Here is a 19910-nt window from a genome sequence, read left to right as displayed (position 1 = left end):
AAGCATGTTCTGTTTCCCCACGTACGTTTTTTATTTTGTATTTCCCAGTAACAGTAATACTTAGGTGTGATTTGACCCCATTGGTCAAAATTATCCCACATGTTTAACACAATGTACGTGTGTGCTTTCTGCAGATGTACAGTTGAAGTCGGAAGTTTACATACACCTTAGCCAAATACATTTAAACTCAGTTTTTCAAAATTCCTGACAGTTAATCCTAGTAAAAATTCCCTGTCTTAGGTCAGTTAGGATCACCACTTTATTTTAAGAATGGGAAATGTCAAAATAATAGTAGAGGATGATTTATTTCATCACATTCCCAGTGGGTCTGAAGTTTACATACACTCAATTAGTATTTGGTAGCATTGCCTTTAAATTGTTTAACTTGGGTGAAACGTTTCAGGTAGCCTTCCACAAGATTCCCACAATAAATTGGGTGAATTCTGGCCCATTCCTCCTGACAGAGCTGGTGTAACTAAGTCAGGTTTGTAGGCCTCCTTGCTCGCACATGCTTTTTCAGTTCAGCCCACACATTTTCTATGGGATTGAGGTCAGGGCTTTGTGATAACCACTCCAATACCATGACTTTGTTGTCCTTAAGCCATTTTGCCACAATTTTGGAAGTATGCTTGGGGTCATTGTCCATTTGGAAGACCCATTTGCGACCAAGCTTTAACTTCCTGACTGTCTTGAGATGTTGCTTCAATATATCCACATTATTTTCCATCCTCATGATGCCATCTATTTTGTGAAGTGCACCAGTCCCTCCTGCAGCAAAGCACCCCCTCAACATGATGCTGCCACTGCCGTGCTTCACGGTTGGGATGGTGTTCTTCGGATTGCAAGCCTCGTTTTACTGTGGATATAGATACTTTTGTACCTGTTTCCTCCACCATCTTCACAAGGTCCTTTGCTGTTGTTCTGGGATTGATTTGCACTTTTCGCACCAAAATACATTCATCTCTAGGAGACAGAACACGTCTCCTTCCTGAGCGGTATTGCGGCTCCATGGTGTTTATACTTGCGTACTATTGTTTGTACAGATGAAATGTGGTACCTTCAGGCGTTTAGAAATTGCTCCCAAGGATGAACCAGACTTGTGGAGGTCTTGGCTGATTTTTCTTTTGATGTCAAGCAGAGGCACTGAGTTTGAAGGTAGGCCTTGAAATACATCCACAGATACACCTCCAATTGACTCAAATGATGTCAATTAGCCTATCAGAAGCTTCTAAAGCCATGACATCATTTTATGGAATTTTCCAAGCTCTTTAAAGGCACAGTCAACTTAGTGTATGTAAACTTCTGAGCCACTGGAATTGTGATACAGTGAATTAATGAAATAATCTGGAAAAATTACTTGTCATGCACAAAGTAGATGTCCTAACCAACTTGCCAAAACTATAGTTTGTTAACAAGAAATGTGTGGAGTGGTTGAAAAACTAGTTTTAAGTGTATGTAAACTTCCGACTTCAACTGTATTTATTGCAATCTACACAAGTGGTGCTGGTTTTACTGTCTTGGCGAGGGGGGCAGAGCAAATCGTGTAGGCCCTGGAACAATTTTGAGCTGACAGTCTACCTTGACTTCGCTGTGGTGACAGTGACCATTCTATATTACCATCTTTAGACATCCATGTCCTCTCTTCTCTGGATGATGGTTGTTGCATGCTCTCTCTCTCTCTCTCATCTGATGGTATGGCAGACTGAATCCTCTTCATCAGAGAAATATTCACAATCTGGATCAACAGCATTGTCCTGTCTCTGAAACCTCTTCTTCTTCTATTTCACTGTCACAGTCCAAAGTTTGTGATGAGGCTTCAAAGACGGAAAATCTTTTGGAGCTCATTTATGACTGTCTGTGTCAGCGATCTGCTGCTCTCGCACTGAGAAGGAGCAGCTTGGGAAACTCCTTTCCACCCAAACATAATTATAAAAGTGCATCCAGAACCAGTCAAAACAGAATACATCAAAGACACTTGTTTATTTTGGACATGTGCAAATATCTATACACATGAAAGCCTCGGGGTCAAAATGACCCAAAACAGCATGTTTGTATACAAAATCTACACATTCCACAACACATCAGCGTGTCCACATTTTGAAGTTAGGTTCATGACCCTAAATGAGGAAAAGTCATTTTCATGGAGAAAGAGGTTAACTAGTATTTTAGACAACTCAAACGTGGAAATGGGTCAAATTGACCTACTACATAATAGGAGAGTTAATTGTTGCCAATATATATTTTTTAGTTTCCATGGAATAAAAACATCCCTTTTTGCTTTTAAAATCTTCATATAGAGCAACTGCAACCATTATAGAAATACATTTGTGTTACCATGACAGTTAATTTATAATCACCATGGAGACATGATACCAATCTAGAATTGGATTTGCTGTGAGCATTTCAATGGCAGCTGGGTCTCTTGAACAGATTGAGGGTTTTCGTTTGTTGCTACAGTGTATTTTAGATTCACCATGTTTTTTTGTCACTGTCCACATCTGCATACTCATTGATAGTTTTGGGCAAACTCTGGCAATTCTGACTGTCATATCTGGTACAAATAACTCCACTCAAAACAGTAATGTTGTAAAACAACTCATTTAAACATGTCCTTCCATAAACCCATAGGATACCAGATATTCTATGGTTTATCAATGCATGGCATCTATCAGTGTAGTTGGATGTGCAGGATGGTTCTGTCTGATTGTGCCTTTTTTTTCCAATCAAATTTTGGTTTTTGAGCTCATGGTAACAAACTGTCAGTCAGAAGAGGAGAGCCATACAGGGCTCTCGTTCACCTTGACGTACACTGGAGTTTTAGCACCGCTTTCATTCATTCTTGACCGCTCTTCTGTCGGATATTAAACTGTGGTGATGGCCGACAACGCACCTGCATGACCACTTCTATGGAATTATTTATCAGTACTTGACTGTATCAGACAGACAATCTTTTTAACGACTTAATTTGCTCCCAGCTGTCCTGATGCCTTCCTCCTGCCTACCTTGTAATTAACAAATGACTTTTATAGAGGTAAATGAAATAGAAACATGCCAATTTTTGTAAGAATGATTTATAATAAAAAAGAAACATTTGATCATTGATGCGTGACTGTTTATTGCTTTGAGGCAATGTGTGTAGCCTACTGTTAAGCATAATAATGTCGAGTTACATTACAGAATAGACAAGGCACATTTTTTTTGTTTAAAACCCCTGTAGGTCTAAGCCCTTGGATTGAAATATCTACTAAGCTAACATGGAATTGTTTTAAGATTGTCGTATCATTTAGAAATTTGATTTAGAATTTTATGACCCCTGTAGGTATAAAAAGCCTAGCCCTCACCCTCCGATCCAACAGGTCCCAGACGTGCTCAATGGGATTGAGATCCGGGCTCTTCGCTAGCCATGGCAAAACACTGACAGTACTGTCTTGCAGGAAATCACGCACAGAACGAGCAGTATGGCTGGTGGCATTGTCATGCTGGAGGGTCATGTCAGGCTGAGCCTGCAGTATGGCTGGTGGCATTGTCATGCTGGCGGGTCATGTCAGGATGAGCCTGCTGGAAGGATACCACATGAGGGACGAGGATGTCTTTCCTGTAATGCACAGCATTGAGATTGCCTGCAATGACAACAAGCTCAGTCCGATGATGCTGTGACACACCGCCCCAGACCATGACGGACCCTCCAAATCGATCCCGCTCCAGAGTACAGGCCTCGGTATAACGCTCATTCCTTAGATGATAAATGCGAATCCGACCATCACCCCTGGTGAGACAAAACCGAGACTCGTCAGTGAAGAGCACTTTTTGCCAGTCCTGTCTGGTCCAGCGACGATGGGTTTGTGCCCATAGGCAACATTGTTGCCGGTGAGGACCTGCCTTACAACAGGCCTACAAGCCCTCAGTCCAGCCTCTCTCAGCCTATTGCATACAGTCTGAGCACTGATGGAGAGATTGTGCGTTCCTGGTGTAACTCGGGCAGTTGTTGTTGCCATCCTGTACCTGTCCCGCAAGTGTGATGTTCGGATGTATCGATCCTGTGCAGGTGTTGTTACACATGGTCTGCCACTGCGAGGACGATCAGCTGTCCATCCTGTCTCCCTGTAGCACTGTCTTAGGCGTCTCACAGTACGGACATCGCAATTTATTGCCCTGGCCTCATCTGCAGTCCTCATGCCTAAGGCACGTTCACACAGATGAGCAGGGACCCTGGGCATCTTTCTTTTGGTGTTTTTCAGAGTCAGTAGAAAGCCTCTTTAGTGTCCTAAGTTTTCATAATTGTGACCTTAATTGCCTACCGTCTGTAAGCTGTTAGTGTCTTAACGACCGTTCCATAGGTGCATGTTCATTAATTGTTTATGGTTCATTGAACAAGCATGGGAAACAGTGTTATTTGGATTTTCACAAATGATCTTTGAAAGACAGGGTCCTGAAAAAGGGATGTTTCTTTTTTTGATCATGTCACCAGAATAAGATCCTTGATATTCATTGCAAAGGTGCATCAAGCTCATCACCTTGCACTTTCACCACCCTGTGAAATTAATTATAATTATTTCATCTTTATCCTAATAAACTACATGCTTTCCCAGACGAGTCGTACACAACATGTCATCGCGTGCCTCCAAGTTACTTCGACATGATGGGTTATTATATCAATATTTGTGCACAAAAGCATTTCCACTGACATTTCTAGCATAATTTATTTTACCGACACAAAAAGATCCCACCTTGCCTAGTGTATTTTGTCGACATTTGGAATGGACTATAACTAACATTGGAATATAACATTTAATAACTAACTTTACTCAATTCAGTTTAACACTGATACTATTGCACAATTCTAATTTGTACATGGGTCACAAATAAAGCTATCGCCAGTAAAATTGGAGCACAACTCAGTAGCCCACCTCCTGCACTGCTCACACCTAATCCAGTCCCCACCTGTGACTGAAAAAAGGGGGAGAGATGCCAATTGAAAAGCTCTCTCTTAAAAATGTAGCAAGCTATGTGACATAAAAGGATATAAAGTAACTAACACTATCAGTCACTAGTGGAAACATTTATAACTGCAAATAAGTTACGTTATCTTTTTCATGTATTTTACCTCAGACGATCTGGTAGTAAGGTTGCGAGCTAGCACCTTATGCTGACTAGCATTTACTGATAGTGAAGTTGCTAGCTAGCAAGTTAGCATAAACTAGTGCTAACTGGGATAGTCATTGTCTAAATGACAGGTAGAAACACCTTCATAACCATAAAGGGGAAACTAGCCCCCAGGGGCCAGCTACCCTCTTTACTAAAAAATTACCAACATTTCTCTCTAAACAAGTGGATTATTTAGCTTAAGGCTTTCCTACTTGTGTATCTAAAAAAAATATATATATATAGATAGATTTAACTTCATATATCTACAACTTTTTCAAAATGGCAAAAAAATTACAAATTTACCACAAAATCGTTTTGAAATATCTCAAAGTTGTGATGACACAGAGGACATTTTTTGTTGAGCAAGAGCAGTGACAACCAGGAAAATAATTTGTTGACATCTTGTGGTCTTAATGAGAATTACAGGGGGGTTACCCCAGGGGGCTAGTTACCCTTTTTTACTAGCATAAAAAGTTTGGCTGGAAACCTGGTTTGTGAAGATAAATCATGATCCACTATCCAGCGATTGATTTTTATTCTGTGGAAGGAGCGTCTTTACTTTGCTCCCTATTTCTGCTTCCCAAATGACACCATATCCCCTACATAATGCACTGCTTTTGACCGGAGACCCATGCGCTCTGGTCAAAAGTAGTGCACTATATAGGGAACAGTGTGAAATTTGGGATGGAGTTGCATACTATGTCCTCTAACATTTGCCTGAGGACAATAACCTCATAACACAACTTGGATACGACCCCAACCATCTTCTTAATTATTTATCGTAATCTTATCTGAAGCTAATATTGATATTAATATGAGGCCTGCGGCCTCTCTTTCTGTTTCTCTACTGTCAGCCACAGTTCCATCTTTCCGCCCAGTGCCGGCCCTAGCCGTATGCAAAAAAAAACCTTTCTGGAAAAACGTTTTAGGACCCCCCTTTTGGCAGCGGAGAGAAAAATGTATGGTTTTGCCATGGGTTTTAAGTTTAAAAGCAAATTTCCTGCAATTCTAGATATAACCATGGCTTATGCCATGGGTTTGATAGAAAAGTTTAAAAGCAAAGTTCCTGCAATTCTACATATTTTGCCATGCCAAGTGATTGTAAGAAGACTACTTGGAGTAACAGGCTACCTACCCCACATTCCTGACTGGTAGTTATTTAATGCTCTGGTGTTTTCACATATTTAAAGCTATTCAGTCAAATGTTGAAATGTAATTAGTTAAGAATGTTCGGTAAGGTTGGAAAACAAAAGTCGTAATCTTGATTTGAACTGGCAACCTAGCGGGTCGCAACACGCATGTAATGGCCTCCAACCTACTTTATTTTTTATTTTTGTGACTCACCTGTAAACCACCTACTTTCATCCAACCAATCACATTAGTTCTGCTCAAGGAGCTTCGCTCAGAACATGATTGAGGCCGATGTAATACTGATGATTTGTTGAGACTGATGGTTTGTTTACGTAGCAGGTTAGGAGAATGAGGGGTTGGATTTAATCTGTATTGCGGGGGATCCGTATTATAGCGTTCGCAGGGAGTGCATTCACGGTAAACGCTGCATATGTCGACCTAATTGGAAATTACCTTTACATTGTAACGCAGATCTTCCACGATACAGATTGAATCCAACCTGAGGTTACGGTTAGGAAAAGGGTTAGGCTTAGCTAAAATGATACAGTTGTCAAAAACTTGTCTCCGACGCAACAACTAGATGGAGCTGTAGGCCTACTCCATCCACAACCATAGAAACCATCACCTACACTGTATTCAGACCCCTTGACTTTTTCCACATTTTATGTTACAGCCTTATTCTAAAATTGATTAAATAAAACATTTTCCTCAATCTACACACAATACCCATAATGACAAAACAAAAACACTCAAAATTGAGCTCAGGTGCATCCTGTTTCCATGGATCATCCTTGAGATGTTTCTACAACGTGATTGGAGTCCACCTGCGGTAAATTCAATTGATTGGACATGATTTGGAAAGTCCCACAGTTGTCAGCAAAATCCAAGCCATGAGGTTGAAGGAATTGCCCGTAGAGCTCCAAGACAAGATTTTGTTGAGGCACAGACCTGCGTAAGGGTACCAAAAATGTATTTAGAATTGAAGGTCCCCAAGAACAGTGGCCTCCATTCTTAAATGGCAGAAGTTTGAAGGCACCTAAAGGACTTTCAGACTATGACAAACAAGATTCTCTGGTCTGATGAAACCAAGATTGAACTCTTTGGCCTGAATGCCAAGCGTCATGTCTGGAGGAAACCAGGCAACACTCATCACTTGGCCAATACCATCCATACGGTGAAGCTTGGTGGCGGCAGCATCATGCCGTGGGGATGTTTTTCAGCGGCAGGGACTGGGAGACTAGTCAGGATCGAGGGAAAGATGAACGGAGCAAAGTACAGAGATCCTTGATGAAAACCTGCTCCAGAGCGCTCAGGACCTCAGACTGGGGCGAATGTTCACCTTCCAGGACAACGACCCTAAGCACCCAGCCAAGACAACACAGGAGTGGCTTCGGGACAAGTCTGAATGTCCTTGAGTGGCCCAGCCAGAGCCCGAACTTGAACCCGATCCAACATATCTGACCTGAAAATAGCTGTGCAGTGACGCTCCCCATCCAACCTGACAGAGCTTGAGAGGATCTGCAGAGAAGAATGGGAGAAACTCCCCAAATACAGGTGTGCCAGCCTGTAGCATCACACCCAAGAAGACTCGAGGCTGTAATCGCTGCCAAAGGTGCTTCAACAAAGTACTGAGTAAAGGGTCTGAATGTTTATGTAAATATGATAGTTTTTTCTTTGTAGTATTGCAAACATTTCTAAAAACCTATTTTTGCTTTGTCATTATTGGGTATTTGTGTGTAGATTGAAGGGAAAAACACACAATTTTAGAATAAGGTTGTAACGTAACAATATGTGGAAAAAGTGAAGGGGTCTCAATACTTTCCGAATGCACTGTATGTAAAGAAACCATCTGTCCTGACAAATCATCAGTATAATAACACCAGGATTTAATCAAAGTGTCAGGGGGCCCCAGTGGCTGCGGGGCCCTAATAAGTTGTTTATGTCGCTTATTGGCTGGGCCGTTTCTGCCTGTAATAAAAATGTAAAAAACTTTTAAAGCCTGGGGACAATCCAAAAAGACCACAAAGAGACTTCCCCACTTGATCTGGCTGTCCTCGTGAGCAGTGAGAACACAGATTTAAAAATAGAACAGAAAGAAACAGTGTTGGCCTAAATCGCAGCAGGATTTATAGCGGCATAGAATACTAAAGTTAACGAGAGTGTGATGATCATAAAAAGTCCAGTAGATACTGCATTGACACTTACATCAAGCATCCAACCACACAAAACAACAAAAATACAATACACAAAACTCCCTCTTCGTTTTACCACACTATCATTTTCATGGTGCAAAAGATCCCAGATCTGTGCTGGGGAAAAAATTATGCAAACCTCATTCTGGCAGTGATTTAATTTGAAACTTATTTTCAACAATGTGCCCTAGTATTTTTTTTACATGTCTGTGCTCTCCTGCGCCACACAAATGTTGCCCTGTATGTCCTTTTATCTAAAATGGTTAAGGAATGTAAAAAAAAAACATCTTGAGGGAAATCGAACTTCAAAACCCCTTTAAATGGGTAAATTGAGTATTTGTCATATTTTAGGATAGAGATTAAATATATAAAACGTTGTACGAATGTCTACATATTATCCTGCATTTAAACCTAGTACCTACAATAAATCAACAGTTGATTTGAATTCTACTGAAAGCCATGACTATAGTCTTTCAAAACAACTCTGAAAGTCCTCTTAATAATCATATTGTAGGCGATAACTACACTCACCGGCCAGTGTATTAGGTACAACATCCCGTTCACACACATGGATCGCTCCTACAGAGAGTGAGTCACGTGGCTTGCTGTATAAAGCAGGCAGACAGGCATCGAGGCATTCGGTTACTGTGCGATTGAATGTTAGAACAGGCAAAATGAGTAACCTAATCGACTTTGAGCGTGGTATGATCGTTGGTGCCAGGCACGCCGGATCCAGTGTCTCAGAAACGTCCGCTCTCCTGGGATTTTCACGCTCGACAGTGTCTAGTGTTTACCGAGAACGGTGCGACAAACAAAAAACATCCAGTCAGCGACAGTCCTGTGGGCGAAAACAGCTCGTTGATGAGAGAGGTCGAAGGAAAATGGCAAAGCTCATGCAAGTTAACAAGTGGGCCACAAACAAACAAATAACAGCGCAGTACAACAGTGGTGTGCAGAACAGCATCTCAGGACGTACAACTCGTTGGTCCTTGTCATGGATGGGGCTATTGCAGCAGATGACCACACCGGGTTCCACTCCTATCAACTAAAAACAAAAAGAAGCTGCTCCAGTGGGCACACGGTCACCAACACTGGACAACTGAGGAGTGGGAAAACATTGCCTGGAACATGACCGCAAGTTCAGTTTACTTGAATGGTCTGCGCAGTCCCCTGGGGCGTTAGGTAGCCTAGTGGTTAAAGCGCTGGACTAGTAACCGAAAGGTTGCAAGATAGAATCCCGGCGCTGACAAGGTAAAAATCTGTTGTTCTGCCCCTGAACAAGGCAGTTAACCCACTGTTCCTAGGCCATCATTGAAAATAAGAATTTGTGGCCTCCCGAGTGGCGCAGTGATCTAAGGCTGATCTGGGTTCGAGTCCAGGCTCTGTCGCAGCCGGCTGCGACCTGGAGGCCCATGGGGCGGCGCACAATTGGCCCAGCGTCGTCCGGGTTAGGGGAGGGTTTGGCCAGTAGGGACATCCTTGTCTCATCACGCACTAGCGACTCCTGTGGCGGGCCAGGCGCAGTGCACACTGACCAGGTCGCCAGGTGTACGGTGTTTCCTCCAACACATTGGTGCGGCTGGCTTCCGGGTTGGATGGGCATTGTGTCAAGAAGCAGTGCGGCTTGGTTGGGTTGTGTTTTGGAGGACGCATGGCTCTCGACCTTTGCCTCTCCCGAGTCCGTACGGGAGTTGCAGCGATGAGACAAGACTAACTAATACCAATTGGATACCACGAAATTGGGGAGAAAAAAGGGGTGAAAAATACAAAATAAATAACTGACTTGCCTAGTTAAATAAAGGTAAAAAAAAATAGAGAAAAAATAGACCTCAATCCTATAGAGCATCTTTAGGATGAAGTATGGGACTGCGCAGGCCACTCAAGTAAACTGAACTCGCTGTCATGTTCCAGGCAATGTTTTTCCACTCCTCAGTTATCCAGTGTTGGTGATTGTGTGCCTACTGAATGTACCACCATCCAATCTGCAGCAACTGCATGATGCCATCGCTTCAGCATGGACCAAAATCCCTGTGGAACATTTCCGACACCTTGTACAATGCTCAAAGAATTCGGGCTGTTTTGGAGGCAAGGGGGAGTGGGGGTCTGACCCCAGTACTAAATGGGTGTGCCTAATAAATTTGCCGGTGTGTGTATCAGCATTTCCCCATTGCATGTCTTCTCTTCATTCTTCTTTGCTTTCTTCCCCCTCTTCTTCTCTCCCAACTCGTCTTGTGGGACTGAGAGTGGTATATTGTGAAAGCCTGCATTTCTAAAGTGCTGCCTTAGAGGGACGCTGTCACATATCCAGTTAATAACCATATCTTCCAGTCGGTGGTGTGTGTGTGTGTGTGTATGCACGCCTGCGCCTGTGTGTCCCACACTCTGTGTCGCCGTTTTTGCAGTTCAACTCCTAACAGCCAGCATGGAGTTTATCTCCCAGATGAGGTTTCGGAGCTGGTCCATTATCTGCTTCAGCTGTTGGTTCTTCTGTTTGAGCTTCTGTAATAAAGCACATGAAATCACATTGTCAGAGCCGATCAAACAAGCCGTAGCCACACAAGTATTTACACAGTGCTGGTTGGTTGATAAGATGCCTTTGAAAAGCTTTGGAAGGGGCATTAGGTTCAAGAGCCTCAACTGAAAGAACATACGGTCGTTTTTCATGGGAGGATTTTCTTTTTGTTTTTCAACTAGGAGAGCTGATTGGCTGACATGATCAATCCCTGCAGTAGTTTAATCTCTAAACTAACACATCTGGCCCTAACTCACAGGTATAGTACACAACCCAACAGGGCAAAGTCAATCACTCACAGACAGTTTGCCTGCAGATTACCTTTGAATACACAAGTCCAATCTTCGTCAACAGCTGCGGTTTACTCAAGTGCCATATTGCTGAGGTTTAGGCACAAACAAATAATGGCAGAGCCTAAGCTGCTCCAAAAGCACACCTGTCAACAGTGTCCTTATAGGACTTAAGTCAGGCCCTAGCACCAGCGTTGGAAAAGTCTAGCTAGCCATAGTGGTCTGACTAGCTATCAGAAGATAGCATGGGGAGAGACAGACACTCAGAGCCACTGTATCTGCAGTTCAGTGACAATACAGTGCTGTGAAAAAGTATTGCCCTTTTATGATTTTTGCATATTTTTGTATTTTAAGTTATGCAACACCCAATTCCGCTGTGTGAAAAAGTAATTGCCCCGTTACACTCTAACTGGTTGTGCCACCTTTTAGCTGCAATGACTCTAACCAAATGCTTCCTGTAGTTGTTGATCAGTCTCTCACGTCACTGTGGAGGAATTTTGGCCCAGTCTTGCATGCAGAACTGCTTTAGCTCAGCGACATTTGTGGGTTTTGAAGCAGGAACTGCTCGTTTCAAGTCTTGCCACAACATCTCAATTGGGATTAGGCCTGGACTTTGACTAGGCCATTCCAAAACTTAAAATGTATTGCTTTTTAACCATTTCGACTTGATTGTATGTTTTGGATCATTGTCTTTCTGCATGACCCAACTGCGCTTCAGCTCACAGACGGATGGGTCTGACATTCTCCTGTAAAATTCTCTGATACAGAATTAACCTGGATGATCATCAAGACTCTTGGAAGCATGTTCTATGGACAGATGAGTCAAACGTATAACTTTTTGGACAACATGGGTCCCATTTATGCCTGGTGAAAAACCAAAACACTGCATTCCACAGTAAGAATCTCATTCCAACCGTCAAGAATGGTGTTGGTTGTGTGATGGTTTGAGGATGCTTTGCTGCCACAGGAACTGGACGACTTGCCTTAGTAGAAGGAACAATAAATTCTGCTCTGTGTCAGGGAATCCGTCTGTGAGCTGAAACTGAAGCGCAGTTGGGTCATGCAGCAAGGCAATGATCCAAAATACACAATCAAATCTATGTGAAATTGGTTAAAAAGCAACACTTTATAAGTTTTGGAATGGCCTAGTCAAAGTCCAGACCTAATCCCAATTGAGATGTTGTGGCAAGACTTGAAACGAGCAGTTCATGATTCAAAACCCACAAATGTCGCTGAGGTAAAGCAGTTCTGCATGCAAAGAGTGGGCCAAAGTTCCTCCACAGCGATGTGGGAGACTGATTTACAACTACAGGAAGCATTTAGTGGCAGTCATTGCAGCTAAAAGGTGGCACAACCAGTTGAGTGCAAGTGGGCAATTACTTACTTTTTCACACTTTGTTAAATAAAATAACTTTTAGTTATTTATAAATTCAAGTTCTCTTTATTTAATATTAGGTTTTGGTTGAAGATCTGATAACATTCAATATCAAAAATCAGAAAGAGGGCAATACTTTTTCACGGCACTGTATATTAAGATGAAATCCATTTTGCGCTCTCTCTCTCTAATGCTCCTTTAGCTGTGACTAATTACCAGCGTAGATAACACCTTCAGCAATCGATTTCACACAGCCCGTCTTAATATAAACTATTTATCTGATTGTCCTTGAAGATATTCCGGCGTGGAACATTTGGAACAGTTCCAGTGTGTCTCGAGGGGGTTCTCTCTCTTTTGCCACCAGCCTTTCACTATGAGTCACTGGGAGGGAGGAGTGTGTACTGTACGGGATGTACCTCATTAACCCCACCAGCGACTCTAAATAAAGATGTTCTTTATCCTCTGAGTTGAGAGATTTATCAGTAAATCTTTGGAATTTCAGTTCTGTCATGAGACTCACACAGCAAGCTGTAAGGCTCTGATATACTGTTGAGTCATACATAAGCGTTCTAAACATGCAGCGCTCCCTCTAAACTGTATATATATGGATTGTTAGTGTGATGATAAATACCAACAAACTAGTCAGAAATCCTTTAAAAAACAGATGACTGAATTAACTGTTACTCCAACCTTCCCTTCCGTTGGGAGAAAAACAGAAGACAGTGGAATATGTTTCTAACACTCATTTCAGAGCTGCAGGTCTATGAACGATCCCACTGCTGATGGAAAGTGATGGCTCTGACAGTTCTGACTGGTTGGTCAAATCCGAGAGAGAACAGCCTTGCCTTCCGCTCCTCTGATAGCCTAGCCTGCCTTCCACCGCAGGGTCCAACTCCCTCCCTCACTTCAGGGATCCTGGGGATGCGCTCTCATTTCCTTGCCTGCCACTCAAGACCGTTTTCATCCACATTCATTCCTTTTGACATTGTGTAGGGCGCAGCAGGGTGGCTGGTCAACAAATCATGAAAGTAAACACACAATTGCGTTTTCAGCTGCCGTCTGTAGAGGCCTTCCACAGACACAGCTTGATACAGTACACTACAGTGTGTACGTGCACGCAGGTTACTGTTATAGTTGTTTCCTCTTTCCCATGACAGCCAGCTGCGGTATGGGGGAAGATGAGATGGGGGGGATGAAAGTGTTTCCAGGGCTGTGAGGTGAACGTGACGAGTGACAGCCAACTGCCGAGAAGATCCTGCTTTCATGGCACACCTGGGCAGAGGACAGAGAGGCGGTTTCAGCCCGGGCAGATGTTGGAATGCTCATGTCAGCATATCTCCTCTCATATGTACTTTATCTTTGTCCTTCCAAATCTGCTGAGTGAGAGAAGAGCGATTTCAAGATGATACCCATTACTCATTAATACCCAGAACTTTTATCTTGACAGCTTCCGTGATCTTCTCCTTTCTTAGTCTGACTTGAAAGGGTCTCTCTCAAGTCGAATCAGTGTGTTAAAAAAAGCAAACAGACAAAGGGGTTATGCATATCTGAGGGACGGTTAGATTTGAAACGGAATGACTACGTCATTAGTCACACCTTTAAAGGAGAACAATTGGAAGAAGTGCGAGAACTATCGGAGCGGTGATGGTTGATCATATAGAACGCTGTGTGGACTGAGTGAACGTTGAGGTCGAAGCGTTGGGGCTCCTCTCTCTCGCTCCGTTCCCTTCATCTGATTCTCTTCAACCCTCATCTGGAAATGATATCAAAGGAGCCGTGCTCAATAATGGGGTGAGAGACGTAAGACATTTGATCAAAACGTCTTATAAAAATTCTGGTTCATTCAAATACGCCAAAGATTTCTCTCTCGGCTGAGTAAGAGCAAATTTTGGAGGCAACATCTCAGCCACACTAACACTGTAATTTCGATTACTTTCAAACAGTCTGGTATAGTCCCGAAAGTACAAACAGTCTTATCTTACATAATTGACATTTCTGTGTTCATTGATTGTTGGATTTTGTCCCATTTAGAGACATTCAGGGTTTTGAATTATTAGACAAAACTAATCTTGTTATATCATACCAATAGATGAGAGATTCCTCCTTTTTATGTTTCTTCTACAATAAAAAATATGACCGCCACCCTTTCAGAACCCGGCAGCTTTATAATTGAGCGGATTTCGACGATAACTGACCAATGGCTTTAAAGTTGCCGACCAAAGTCAAGAATAGCGAGCCATGCTAAAAAAAAACATGCCTTCAATCTGGATTTCGCTTGGCTAATCCGCCCTGTCGCTGGCGATTCAAAATCGCTGCTCTAACACCGGTGGATCTGGCTGGGAATTACAAGTGTAAGTGTCTGTGAGTGAGGTGAGGGGATTAGGCAGTTGGAGAGGACAGAAGAGAGGAGAGGAAAGAAAAGGAGAAGAGAGTGTTCTCATATTGCTGCGAGAGCACCCTCCTCCATAATCTATCGGTGCTTTCATTGGTAGCCGAGGATGAGTCAGTTCTGAGCTTGTCAAAGACCCGTTCAAACGCTATCTCACATTTCCACCAAACATAGCTACAATCTTCAGTCGTTGTTGGTGTACTGTTGGGCATGTCATTGGGTTGGCGTGCCATTGTCAAGAAAGGTGTTGGTCATGAAAATATGTGAGTGGGAACTCATGACACTTTTTCACAGGTTCATCTTTATGCTGTGCGGACTATCTAGTGCCACCATAGACTTTTGTAGAGGTTTATTGTGTAGCGAGTTAGGCAGGTCCCTCCTCAGTAAGCAGTAAGAACTGAACTGAGGTGGTAAGCCAGCAGCCTTCTGATACTAAGTGGGCTTTGGAGTTGACGGCAGCCTACTTAAGAACTGTGCACACTTTGGAGAGGTGTGTGGTCACATGGAGACATCATTTAGTCCTCTCACTCAAACCCTTGTCATTTTTTGGTCTTATGTTGCACCTACCATAAACTGTCGGCTTGTCCCGTGCCATTATTTATTTGATCTGATTTTAAAGTAAGAATATGATTGAACTTTATATTTTTTCACAGAGTGAGTGCACATATGAAGTGGCTATGTTGGAGTGTAAAAGTGGTTTTGAAACAGGTCCTATATGCTAGATGTTGAGTTATTTGGCAACTTTAGTTGTGAATGATACACACCTTAGAATGTGTTAGAAATCAAATCATATATGGGCTGCGTGATTTGACGATGGGCTATTGATGATTTGAATAAGTGGCAAAAAAGAAACGCTCAGTTGCTTGTCTCAGGCTCCACAGCTGTTCTCTCATCAAGTGATCACCCATCAGACTATTCTCAATTAAATCTTTACTAATATGTCAAATTAGTTTTGATTTAGAATGGCCATTATCACAGGGGCAGGGGGGGAAATGTCATCTGTATGCACTCAAATAGAGAATGGAGGCCGTGCGCTTTCCCCGCCAGTCTGTTTTATTGGCTACTTCGGTTTTATAGTGGAGCTGTGTTTAACAGGAGCAGCTGAGAAATAAATATAAAGAACACTTATTTCCCTCCCCGCATCAACCACTGTTCGAGGAGTATGCTCTCACTGCCCTACAGGTGATATTCTGCCCAAACTCTGTATGCCATGGGCTCTCAAACCTTGTTCCTGCAGCTACCCGGTGCTTCATTTGGGAAACCAAGTGAAAGCTGTTCGGGAATATCAATAGTGACATGCTTTCGCAACGAATCATATTTCACTAAACTGTTGAGAGCCTTTCTGCGCGCTCAAGGAAATAATAATGGACAGAAAAGGGGGGATGGATGGTGGTGAGATTCTGTATAGCTGAAGGTAAAGTGTCACTCAATTAATTCTGAAAATATTTTAAAAAAAATACTAGGCTATTCAAAATAAAATACAAATTCACTAACTGTAATCCGCCCTGCACAATCAATGAACCGACAGCATCGACTAGTGCTATACATTCTCTACCAGACTCATGGATTTGAGTGTAGCATAAGGTAATCAGTCCATCCAGTATGCAAAATAATACAGTCCACACTCAAAGGCGATTACTCAAATGTTTAATTTTGGTGTATAGGCTAGACCAATTATATACCAAAGACAGCTTAAATGAGTTATGTTTTTTTTTGCCATGCATAATATGCAGTAGTAGGATATATATATATATATATATATATGAGATTTTCTCTTGGGTTTGGCCTCATAAGCCTATGCATAAGTTCTAATATGCATATGGGTGTTTTGAATTAATCATCACCTTAGAAAGTGCTGTCCATTTTGTTGTTAGGCTTTGAAACAACATCCACAAACAAACATGTTTTACACGGTTTCAACCTGCTGTTGAACTTCTTTCTCCAAACTGATCATCACAGTGAGGTGAGTTTTAAAAGTATGATAGGTCTACTGTTTGAATTACAATTGTTTGATGTGATTTTCGATAGCATTTACATTGATGCCAGAGTGGTTAGAGAGACAATAGAGCCCTGAGTAACAGGCCATTAGGACCTGATGGTGGTTAGCAAGTTGGGTACTACCAAAGCATGTCCAGAGTATATAAAAGGAGATTACCGTGACTCAATGGTCACATGGAATTTTTGTGTTGTCATGACTGCCGGTCTGTGGAGACCTGGGTGGCAAGAAAAATCTACGTAACATATTAATGTAAGAAATGGTCTGATATCAAACTCTTGGTCCAGACCTTTAAGAGACATAGTGGACAAAGGATTAATGAGTACAATTCTCTTGTCAGAAATAGATTTTTTGTATCTGCACCCCTCCTAGGAGCCTTAACTTCTTATGGATCAAATCCCGTTAGCGGGATCGATTTGACAACATCCGGTGAAATTACAGAGCGCGAAATTCAAAATAAAAATATTAGAAATATTTTACTTCTTGTTAATCCAGCCACCATGTCAGATTTCAAAAAGACTTTACGGCGAAAGCATACCATGCGATTATCTGAGGACAGCACTCCATCAAACAAACACATGACAATCATATTTCAACCCACCAGGCGCGACACAAAACTCAGAAATAACGATATAATTCATGCCTTACCTTTGAAGAGCATCTTCTGTTGGCACTCCAATATGTCCCATAAACATCACAAATGGTCCTTTTGTTCGATTAATTCCGTCGTTATATCTCAAATGTCAATTTATTTGGCGCATTTGATTCAGAAAAACACCGGTTCCAACTCGCCCAACATGACTACAAAATATCTAATAAGTTACCTGTAAACTTTGTCCAAACAACTTTCCTAATCCAACTTTAGGTATTTTAAAACATAAATAATCAATAAAATTTTAGACGGGATAAACTGCATTCAATAGCGGATAAAATGAAAGTGGAGCGAGCTTCAGGTCACGCGCCCCAAACAAAACAGTCCACTTGGCTATACACCCAGAAAGGAAATGGCTACTTCTTCATATCTCAAAAGAAAAACATCAACCAATTTCTAAAGACATCTAGTGGAAGCTATAGGAACTGCAAGCATATTTCTATTAAAACGGGCTTGCCATAGAAAACCAATGGAAAACAGATTGACCACAACAACAAAAAATTCCCTGGATGGATTATGCTCGGGGTTTGCCTGCCAAATCAGTTCTGTTATACACAGACATTATTCAGTGTTTTCTATCCAAATCTACTAATAATATGCATATCCTAGCTTCTGGGTCTGAGTAGCAGGCAGTTTAATTTCGGCACGCTTTTCATCCGGACGTGAAAATACCGCCCCCTATCCCAGAGAGGTAACATGTTCGACACCAATGTATCTCAGAGAGATGATGTCGTGACGAGCCTCCATGAAATGAGCAGCCACAGGGCTTCTCTGATCAAGAGTCCTGATATTACTGTGTTCTGCTATCCTCTGCTATCCTTGTTTTCAGAGCTCAGTTAGTTTTTCCTACATAGCATAGACCACAAATACACTTGATCAGGTATACCACATTTGTTGGAGAACACATAGTGAGACCCTTAATCTTAATGGCCCTGCCCGCGATGGGGTGATTGAACGTTGTGCATTTGTTCGTAAAGTTACACTGGGTACATCGGCCACATCTGTAATTACCGTCCCGACACATTGTCTAGGTAGGTGCTAAGTGGCACCGGTAGAAGATCAGACCTCACCACCCTTTGACTGAAGTTGGAGGTGTCTAAAGACTACCTGCGGGGGTTCTTTAAATATATTTTCCAGTTGTGGGTCAGTGCTCAAGATGTGACAGTGTTTTTTTGAATGATATGGTTGAACTGTTTGCCAAGTGGGGAGTATTGAAGGAAGCATTGGACTCGTTGGTCAGAGGAGCGGGGTGGTTTGTGAGTGAGGATGTCATCCCGGGTCACATTTTTGTAACAGTCCCGTGTGTCATTCCTCTGGGTAACCCCGCAGTCAAAAGCGCTCATCCAGACAGTGCGCTTGTTTGTCATAGTCACTCTGTGTACTACAGACGCTGCATATGCGACTGTATTGGCTGATAGGGAGGCTCTTTTTCAGGGGAGTAGGGTGGAAGTTATCTCCGGGTAACAGGGAATTCTGGTCCGTCGGCTTCCTGCATAGGTCTGTGTTAAAACCACCCCCCTCCCTTATTATTAAAATGTCCAGGGGCCTCATTCCTAATCGTTGCGTATATTTCACACTAAATATCTGCGTGTGCCATATATACGCATGATTCCCATTATAAAATCAGACCTGTCGCAAAACTGTGCACGCATGAACGAGCATTATAAAATGCACATCATTCACCTTTTATGATGACAATATTTGCTGTATAAGTTTAAGTTTTGGAATTAGGCCAAGACAGTATCTAAAGGAAATAGGCTATTATCATTTCATTGCTATCTAATAAAATGTGACTCGTTTCAGGAAACTAGGCGCATGTCACACGTCACTGGAGAGCCATTTGAATGTAAACTTTTTTTTAAATCAAAATGCATTCGTTTACATTTAAGTCATTTAGCAGACGCTCTTATCCAGAGCGACTTACAAATTGGTGCATTCACCTTATAATATCCAGTGGAACAACCACTTTACAATAGTGCATCTTTCCAGAAATGCCTTCTGGAACATGTGAACTTTCATGCCATCTATAAATACGAATATTTTTTTTTAATTACTAGTTGGTTTAGCCATGAAAAAAGACAGGAACCTTCCTGCTAACCATGATAGGCTGAGATAAAGGACTGGCTGCCATGCCAAGAGATGAGTTCCGATTGGTCTGCCATGTTGCCCGCTTCTGTCTATGAGCAGGTCAGTATTTGTTGGTAATCCTTTCTAACGCAGCTTTTTTT

General features: G+C 42.2%; 1 protein-coding gene across 1 annotated transcript in view; it reads right to left on the bottom strand.

Annotated features, from left to right (window-relative positions):
* Positions 1–8380: 8380 nt before the first annotated feature.
* LOC106570051 (mediator of RNA polymerase II transcription subunit 30) overlaps positions 8381–19910 on the bottom strand; it is a 48487-nt gene continuing 36957 nt past the window's right edge. Inside the window, exon 5 of the mRNA XM_014141987.2 lies at positions 8381–10967. Within this exon, the coding sequence (XP_013997462.1) occupies positions 10872–10967 (96 nt within the window). The 3' untranslated portion in view covers positions 8381–10871. The remainder of the gene's footprint in view (positions 10968–19910) is intronic.

The sequence above is a fragment of the Salmo salar genome, chromosome ssa14 (assembly GCF_905237065.1).
Source record: "Salmo salar chromosome ssa14, Ssal_v3.1, whole genome shotgun sequence".
NCBI lineage: Eukaryota > Metazoa > Chordata > Actinopteri > Salmoniformes > Salmonidae > Salmo > Salmo salar.
The sequence above is the reverse complement of the archived record's forward strand: the minus strand, read 5'-3'. Positions and strand labels throughout refer to the sequence as shown.